The sequence below is a fragment of the Nannospalax galili genome, unplaced genomic scaffold (genome assembly GCF_000622305.1).
Source record: "Nannospalax galili isolate Female #2095 unplaced genomic scaffold, S.galili_v1.0 scaffold189, whole genome shotgun sequence".
Lineage (NCBI taxonomy): Eukaryota > Metazoa > Chordata > Mammalia > Rodentia > Spalacidae > Nannospalax > Nannospalax galili.
Window position 1 is genome coordinate 4,394,122 of NW_008360331.1, and position 9,505 is coordinate 4,403,626.

Sequence of the window (9,505 nt, forward strand, 5' to 3'; positions counted from 1 at the left end):
CAAGTTCATGTCATAGGCACACAATTCAATAGTGATAACAATAAAATTTATTGAAACCTGCTGTGGTTCTCCTTCATCCTGAAACAATATCTCAGAGGTCACGTTCATAGTTTTTACTATGGTTCGAATATAATTTGTCTCCTTCAAAACTAATGTTCGGATTTAGTTCTCATTATGAAATATAAAAAGGAGGACCAGGCCGAACCTCCTAGAGGTGATTAAGGCGCTGTTCTAATCACAATGTATTAATCTATTCATATTTTAATGGATTAATGGTCTAATGGACTATCTCAAGAATGGGTTCGTTATAAACGCTGATTTGAGCCTGTTGTGGTGGTGCATGTCTGTAATCCAAGCCCTTGAGAGGCTGAGGTAGAGGGATTGATGCAGGGGAGGAATCATGAGTTCAAGGCAAGCTTGGGCTATCCAATGAGGATAGGTCTGTGATGTACTTCCTGTCTTACTAAACACTACTCTCATCCACGTCAAGATCCAGCAGAAATCACCAGATGCCAAGCAAGTTCCCATGTAAAAGCATGAACTAAGAACCTTTTTAAATAAATTATTCAGTCCCAGGAATTCATTTATAGCAACAGAAAAATGGATAGCTTACCTGTCTCACTTCCGATCAAAGGCTGATTTGCAAAATGCTTGACAAAATCCTTTAAAGATGAATATTCATTAAAGCCAAATTTAAATGAATATCCAGTATATTCAACATGAAAGTGTTTGACAGAGTCTTTGGCTCTGAAAGAAAAAAAGGTGTTGAATGTTACTTAACAACTGAGGATGTGTTTTGAAGGCAGATGTAATGGCAGATCTTAGCAACACCATCAACCTCTGGGAACTCAGAATACAGAATCATCAAAATCACTGACAGTTTTAAAGAATATTACTAAGTTCTTCCAGCACAGAACACTCTTTACACCTTCTTCACTCTACCAAAAGACAAGGGACAAGTCTCCTTGCCTTGCTTGGATTTATTGAAGAGAGCCATGAGTTTAGGAAGGAGGAAGCAGAGGTGCCTGGCTGAAGTAACGTGTGGTACCCTCACGTGTTTTCCATCCTTGGCTCTCCCTTGTTTGGGAGTCAACAAGAAGGTCGCTTCTGTCAATGAGTTATGTGAACCCAGTCCTTCTCTTCCCTTGCCTGTTTCACTGTCTACTGAAAGAATGTTATATTTCCTAGGCTGTTATTTTCGACTTCATTTTTGAAATGAAGAGTGTTTTAAAAAAAAATCTCTCTGCACTTTGCCCCCTTGCCATCTCTATCCTGGCCTCCAACTATGTAGCCTACACTTCAACTTCAGGATGCATCAGAGTCAACCATAAGGTCTGTTAAAACCCAGGCTGCTGGGCATCATCCCCCGAGACTCTGATTTAGCAGGTGCAGGTTGGGCCCTCAGAATTTAGGTTCTAACATTAGGTTCTGTTCCCAGTGGATACTGCGATTCTGGGGTCGGGGTGGGGATCCCAGCTTCAGGGCCCCTATCCACCTGGAGCTGCTGTTCTTCCAGAAGTCATTTCCACCTCAGCCCCTTTCTCCCCATTGTGACTTTCACCTTCTTCTTTGTCTCTGCTGCTAGAAATCCCAGTTACCCACTGAGGTTCCCTGTATGTACTACCTCCTCATCCAGTCGCACATGATAATTCTGGCTTAAGGTGTGTGCTTCTCTGTTCAGGCACCCAAATGCTTATCTTGATTTCTTTTATGTTATTAACTGTAGTACGATTTAGGTCTTATTAGCTGTCTGAGAATGTGCTTCCTGCCAACAAGGTTTTGAATTAAGATGGCCAGTACAGAGCGCAGGTTTCCAAATATCTAACATTAAGAGAACAAATTGATAAATGAATAAAAATAAGTATTCCCTAAACAACTGCTCTATGGGTGGTTACCTCTGCTGGTAGTTAAGTATTACCAAGTATTTCTAATGGAAACCAATGATCTATATTTTAATTTTTCATGAAGATGAAACATATACAATCCATTCATAAAAAGCCTAATTGTTCAAATGAGACATACATATGTAAAAAGTTAATTGCCATCTTTGATCCACTAATTACATGTTTTTATTTGAAATGTTTGGAAGACCCATGAGACAGAGCACCCTAAAATGGGGCCTAACCATTTAGTAAACTTTTAAAAAATTTATTTTTATATACATGAGTGTTTTGCCTGCATGCATATAAGTGCACCATGTGTGTGCAAACCCGAGAAGACCAGAAGAGGACTTTGGATCCCCTAAACTGGAGTCACAGATGGTTGTTAGCTGTCATGTGGGTGCTGGGAACTGAACCTGGGTTCAGCTCAGTGCTCTTAACTGCTGAGCCATCTCTCCAGCCATTTGATAGACTCTTAACATTGCTGCCAGTTAGAAAGAGCGAGAATCTTCTTCCTACTCAAGCAGGATTCCATCCCGGGCTAATAATTTCCTCATCCTTACAGTTTATGTTTTCCCTTTGTGTTCTTGTGTATATAGGTCCATGTGCACAGAAGTCAGCCTCAGGTGTTTCTCAGGTAGGTTCACCTGAATTTTTCCAGACAGTCTCTCACTGAACCTGCAGTCTGTTGATTCAGCTAGGCTAGCTGGCCAGTGAGCCTGAGGGAGCCTTCTGTCTCCTCCTCCCCAGTGCTGGGATTACAAACACATACTACCGTGCCCAGTGTTTTTTTTTTAAACATGGGTACTAGTATCCTTCAGTATTTATTTTCTATGCTACATATTATTAAAAAACAAAAACAAAACGTAGTTGGTCCCCCAACTCAGTTTTCCATGCTTGCCTGGCAAACACTGCTACCCCTGGCCCTGTTATTTAGAAAATTTATAAATAATACGTCAGGGTAACATAAAAATATTAATAAATGTACCTTTTTGTCTTTGAATCCCTAACTTATCCCCAGTCTCTACCTTTTTCTCCCTCTGTCCTACAAATAGGCCTGTAGACCATTGCTGGGGAATGGGAGGTGACAGGCAGCATTCGTAGGTAACCTCAAATCCAAACCCCTAAGCTGTACATTCCTATTCCAATTATTCAAATAAAAGCTATTCTAGATGGACCAGGAATATTTCAAATCATTCAGTCCTCAAATCAGTTCACTTTAAAATAGGAAGATTCTAGCTGGGCATGGTGGCACACACCTTTAGTCCCAGCACTTGGGAGGCAGAGGCTGGTGGATCTCTGTGAGTTCAAGGTCTGCCTGGTCTACATAGCGAGTTCCAGGCCAGCTGGGGCTACAATAAATAAATAAATAAATAAAATAGGAAGATTCTTTGTGTGGACATGACCTAATCACACGACTTCTGTAAAGCAGAATTCTCTCTGTCTACAGAAGAGGAAATCGGAGAGACCTGTTCTGGCCTGCCAAGAAGACAGCAAACAACCATGCTGTGAACTGCCCACAAAAGCCACGTGGCATGGTAAGCTGACAGTGGCCTTGGATGACAGCTAAGAAAATGGGGACCCCAGTTCAACTGCATCAAGGGGCTGAAAGAAAAATAATACAGGGCAAGAAGGAAGTGAGGAGGTGAACACCAAGCTCCAATGGGAGTCCCAGCCGACGTCTTTGTTTCAGTCTGGTAGGACTTGAATGAGAATCCTGACATGCAGGAACAGCAATATGAGCAATGTGTGTTCTTTTCAGTCACTAGGTTTTTGTGATCACTTCTAATTTTGCATAGAAAATAAAAACTGAAGGTCCTAGTCCAAAGAAAAGATAAGCAATATGCTAATTCTTGGTTTTTGAGCTCCTGGAAGTTTGTTGATAGTTATTTAAAGAACTTCTATTTCTGTCTGGTGTGTGTGTGTGTGTGTGTGTGTGTGCATGTATGAGTGCCCATATGTGTGCAGTTACATTTGCAGGTGTACATACATGTGTGTACCAGAGGGTAACCACTACCTCAGCTATCTTTCCTAAGATGCTGTCCACTTCCTTCCTTCCTTCCTCCCTTCTCTCTCTCTCTCTCTCTCTCTCTCTCTCTCTCTCTCTCAGACAAAGAGGCAGGGAACTTACAGAAAGAAGAAAAAGGGAACACCTTGTCATGCCAGTCTGGCCAGCCTGGCTCAAGGGACTGCAGTAAGAAGGGAACCTGTAACCTCCTCCGAGAGTCAGTGGGTTCATGAAGCTGCTGGCACAGTCATAGAATGGCAGATTGAGGTCCGCTTGTGGAGCCCTCACATATCTAGTCTAGACCCCAAGAACTCAAGAGGACGTGTGCATGCCACGTTGTGGAAGCCATGTCGGGCTGATGATAAGCTGAGTTGGTCAGGGTGGGAGGAGAAACTCTAAAAGGACTGGACATACCCTCCATTACTGCATGCAATTCACAGGGACTAAATGGACTTTCTTGACATTTGGGGAAAACAGAGCCTTATGAAAAAAGGCAGCCCATTTACAGTAAAAAAAGTATGAGGTTGTACACTGTCCATTTGAGTCTGTGGCTATGAACACATCATTCCAGTTTTCCCAGGAAGGAAAACAGCAAAGAGGGCACCTGGATTACAGTACTCATTCCATTGTGGAATAAAAGCAATCCAGAACGTCCACTGCTTTGGATCTTGGGTTCTTGTCTGTCAGGTGAGAGGTCAGGATTAAATAATACCAGTCTCCTCTGTTTCTGACATACTTTTCCTGGTAGTGGATGGAGGAGGGAAGATTTGTTACAGTCTCACTGTTTAGAGTTTGAAATCCTTTAGTCTGGCAGTTCAATAGGAATTGGGGAGTTTGTGGTATCTGGCAATTCGAATGTTGATAAAGTGAAGAAGGGACAGATGGGACCGTGGGCCATCAAGTCCTCCAGCACCTACCTCACAGAGAGAGAGTAGAGCCCAATCTGCTCATTGCTGTCCCTCAGCAGATAGCTCCCGTCTCGTCCATTGGAGAGGAGGAGAGCTTCAGCTGCGTGGCGTGAGAGGTTGCCATGGTACCACCTAGACAGAACAGAACAGCACGTTCCTTCAGGATAACCACAGGTGACCCTTCCCTCTCAAAGCATACTTAGCAATATTCTCCATCCTAAGGAGGCCAGAAACCAAGCTCTTAGTCTCTGCATGAGGACAAGGAAACCCCTGGCTGAGCGTGAGGGAGAGGAGTGGCTAGTAGCAGTGTACTATGGGCAGATTCTGCCTTGAAAATGCCCACATTTAAGCCCTAACCTCCAGTTCTTCAGAATGGAGCCTTATTTGGAGATAAGGTCTTAAGTGGAAATGAAGTCAGTCAGGTGTGCTCAATCCTGGAATCCTCTTGTAAAAAGGGAAGATTGGGGATAGACTCCCAAACAGGGAGAACACTGTGTGACCATGAAGATGGTCCATTGAGAACCAGAGGCCTTGAACAGCTTCTTCCTCACAGACCTCAGAAGGCACCAATCTCTGTGAGGCCTTGGCTTTGGACTTGGAGCCCTCAGAACTGTGAAACCATAGCCATCCAGTCTGTGACACTTTGTCAGGCAGCCTAGAAAACTAATGAGTGTTGCTTTGTAAACAGAAAACAATTTAAAGTCCAATCTAAAATAGCCCTAAGAGGAGGCTGGGGAGGCTCAGTCCTAAAGCACCTGCTCCAAAGCCTGAGCCAGAGTTTGGGTCCTCGGGACTCAGGTAAATACCAGGTGGGCAATAGTCACCCATCTGTAATCCAGCCTAGGAAGGCAGAAACCAAGATCTCCAGAACAAGCTAGCTCTCAAGACTAGCCATATCACTGAGTTCTGGGTTTGACTGAGAGACCCTGCCTCAATGAATCCAGTGAAAGAGCTATCAAAGATGACTCCCAGCATCAAGTTTGGGCTTCTACATACATGCCCACACACATATGCACAAACCCCCACACATGCAAACATGCGTACACAACGAAAACTTGGAAAAAGAAAAAAGAGGAAAAGAAAATAGACGCAATAATGGCTTTGGCCAGTTTTCTTTCTTTTGGCCTCTCACACGCCTTTCCAAGAGTGGGACCATTTCATGCTGATAAAACCGAACTGTCTCTACAGTCCACACTCATGAGAGAAAGGATGCTGGTTGCAAAGAATTCTGATGTTTCATAGTGAGCAACACCCAGCAATAACTGCTTCAAACTGACAAATATCTGAAGTGGGGAAAGTCCCAAGGAAATTCAAATCGATCTTCATGCATGTGTGTTTTTAAAAAGGTAATATATATGAATGGTTAAAAGGAGACAGTAAAACCAAAACCTTTTTAGGTTCCCCGTTTCTGCAAATCACATTCTTGTGTTTCCTCCTGTCTATGCATCTAAATGGCATTCAGTTCTGCCCTCTCTCATACTAATTCTGTGGGAATAAGAATATTCTAGACCTTGTTCTGAACTTTATACCTTTCTTCTAGTTACTTCATATAGTTTTTTGTCTGTTTTTAAATTTTATTTATTATTTTTAAAATTTTATGTGTATGAGTGTATAGCCTGTATGTAGATAGGTGTACCTGTGTGATGTAATACCTTTGGAGGTCAGAAGAAGGCATCAGATCCCCTGGAACTGGAGTTACAGATGGTTGTTTGCTACTATGTGAGTGCTGGGAATCGAACCTGGGTCCTCTGTTAAATCAACCAGTGCTCTTAACTGCTGAGCCATCTCTCCAGCCCCATGTTTTTTTGTATTTTGAGACAGGCTCTCCCGTAGACCCAGCTGGCCTGGAACTCTCTATGTAGACCAGGCTGGTCTCAATCTCACAGAGATCCACCTGCCTCTGCCTTCCAGGTGCTGGGATGTATGTCCATGCTTGGTCCTTCCATGTTTTCTTATTTTTACTTTGTGTGTGTGTGTGTGTGTGTGTGTGTGTGTGTGTGTGTGTGTGTTTTGCCTGCATGTAAGTGCACCTGTATCGTGAAGTGCCTGTGGAGGTTAGAAGAGGGTGTCAGATCCTCTGGAACTGAAATTAGGACAGTTGTTAGCCACCATGTGGGTGCTGGAAACTAGCTGCTGCAAGAGCAGCCAGTGTGTTAACCACTGGGACATCTCTCCAACTCCACCAATTCACATAGTTTTAAAGCACATTATTATAGCAGTCCAGTGTGAAACTGGGGAGAGTGGCCCCTACAGTCATGTTGACTGGGCCCCCATCCAGGGGATACCTTTTACTAGCAGCAAGACCTTGGGCAAATTACTTCACTGTGAGTCTCGGCCTCCTCAAGTCCAAAGTAGGATTAATAATAGCTGTGCCTTATACACCAATGGTAAAGAATAACTCATGTTAACAGCAGTATAGTGGCTGGAATAGGTTTGACAAGCAGCAGTACTCAGTTACTATCATGAAGCTGGTGAGATTCACACAGCTCAAACTGGCAGATTATCCTCCGTGGTATGATTTTCTGATTGTTCCAATTTCTATCCTTTACATTTAATTCAAGTAACAGAAAGCTAGGTACTAGAGTAGTTGCTGACTTCAAAGACTCCCTAGATCAGGGTGGTAGTGGTGAGGGAAAGATGGCCAGTTATGCACAAAACACCAGCGTGACAAGATAAAGCCTGTAAGAGGCACCCAAAGTACACAGGAGCCTCCTCTTGCAGTGAGGAATCTTGTCATCATCAACACAGGCATCCATCATCCCTGTGGCATGAAATGTTAGCCTAAGCAGTAAAGAGTAAAAGATGAGATTGTGGAAAAATGTTTCTACATGGTCTCTAAGATCTCCATTTCCTGAGCTTGTGTTTCTTAATGCCTGTTTCTTTAGTTGATTCCTTCTGTGGGCCTCAGATGTCTCCATTCTGTGTTAGAAATGTATTTACTAGCTGAAAGAGATGGCAGGAGAAACATTTTTTGAGAGTAGGCACTGAGCTATTCACTCATATCAGGCTCATTTCCCAAACTGATTCCCAGACAAATTCAAATATGTTTTCTACAAGACACTATGGAAAAAATTTCAAGGCTATTACAGATGTCAGATACAGCTAAAGACAAAATTCTAATTCCTCTTTGATAGGTGAGACCTCCACAAGTTTCAAGACCTGAAATACAGCTTAACAATGATTAATTTCAGGATAAACACTTCAGCATAAAATTTTATTTGAGCCAGTAGATAACTTATTTGAAACAATGCTTGATTCACCAATTTCTAAAACATAAAAGATTCACATATTTCCTTAGATTGTTTTCAATTGGCTCAGAAGTCTGCTTAAAACATTTATAGAAGTCTGATAGTAATTTTTTAAAGATTTATTTATTTAATTTTATATGTATGTGTGTGTGCGCCCGAGTGTATATATGTGCACCATGTGCATGCAGGCAGCTGTGAGCCACCATGTGGGTGCTGGGAGCAGAAGCTGGCTCCTCTGGAATAGCAGCAAGTACTGTTAATCTCTCCAGCCCCTGTGATAGCAAGTTTTACTAAAGATTTTATGGCAATATTTTAAATAATAATTATGTACTATAAATAGAAGGAAATGAAGGCAGTCCTCCTGTTTGGACAATCCTCAGTGTCAGTTTCTAGGTGGAAGTGTTGCTTGCGTCAATGGTTGCCATCTTGTTTGATATTCAGGGTCTGGGCAAACCTAAGAGCTCGCCAGGTAGGCATAGTAATGTCTACAGGACAATGACAGTCCTTATGCCTCAAATAGCTCTCCCATTAAAGTCTAAATTTCCAACTGGATTGGTGGTTAACGCCGATTATCATAGCACTTAGTGAAGCTGAGGCAGGAGGATCACAAGTTCAAATTAAGCCTGGGCTACAGTGCAAGACTCTGCTTCTAAGCGGCAAAAGTGGACTTGGAAAATGGTCCAGTTGGTAAAGTACCCTCTGTGCTAGCATGAGGACTTGAATTCAGATCCCCAGTATACACATAAATAGTCAGGTATACGAGCTGGAGAGATGGCTCAGTGGTTAAGGTACTGGTTACTCCTGCAGAGGACCCAGGTTTGGTCACCAGCACCCACATAATGGCTAATAACCATCTCTAACTCCAATTCTAGGGGATCCGATGTCCTTTTCTGACCTCTATGCACACTGCATTACAGAGGAGCAGAGGTGCACTTACATACATGCAGGCAAAACATTCATACACATAAAAATAAAAAAAATTAAAACCAAGTATAGCAGCATGCATCTGTAACCCCAATCTTCGGAAGGTTCACATAGGCAAATCCCTAGAGCTCACTGGCAAGCCATTTTAGTCAAATCAATTAGCTCTAAGTTCAAAAGAGACCCTGTCTAAAAAAATAAGATGGATGGGGCTGGGGAGCTGGCTCAGAGGTTAAAAGCACTGGTTGCGCTTGCAGAAGACCCAGATTTGGTTTCCAACACCCACATGATGGTTAGCAAACATCTGTAACTCCAGATCCAGGAGAGCCAACATTCTCTTCTGTCCTCCACGGGCATTGTACTCATGGGTGCACTTACATACATGCGGGTAAAACACTCATACACATAAAATAAAATTAGTGGATTTCCAGAAACCACTAATCTAAGCAGGAGAGCGAGACAAGCATATTGCAAACTACACACAAGACAGATTAAAATACTCAAGGGATATTCTAAGAAGAAAGAGCAAAACCAGGTTCC

General features: G+C 42.7%; 1 protein-coding gene across 3 annotated transcripts in view; it reads right to left on the minus strand.

The window, feature by feature from the left end:
• Dapp1 (dual adaptor of phosphotyrosine and 3-phosphoinositides 1) overlaps positions 1-9,505 on the minus strand; it is a 54,772-nt gene that overhangs the window by 30,207 nt on the left and 15,060 nt on the right. For 2 of the 3 annotated variants that reach the window (XM_029560253.1, XM_008826169.3), the window contains exons 2-3: positions 4,806-4,928; positions 614-747 (exon numbers count right to left, since the gene is read on the minus strand). In XM_029560253.1, the coding sequence (XP_029416113.1) occupies positions 614-747; positions 4,806-4,928 (257 nt within the window). The remainder of the gene's footprint in view (positions 1-613; positions 748-4,805; positions 4,929-9,505) is intronic. The other variant, XM_029560254.1, reaches the window with a different exon arrangement.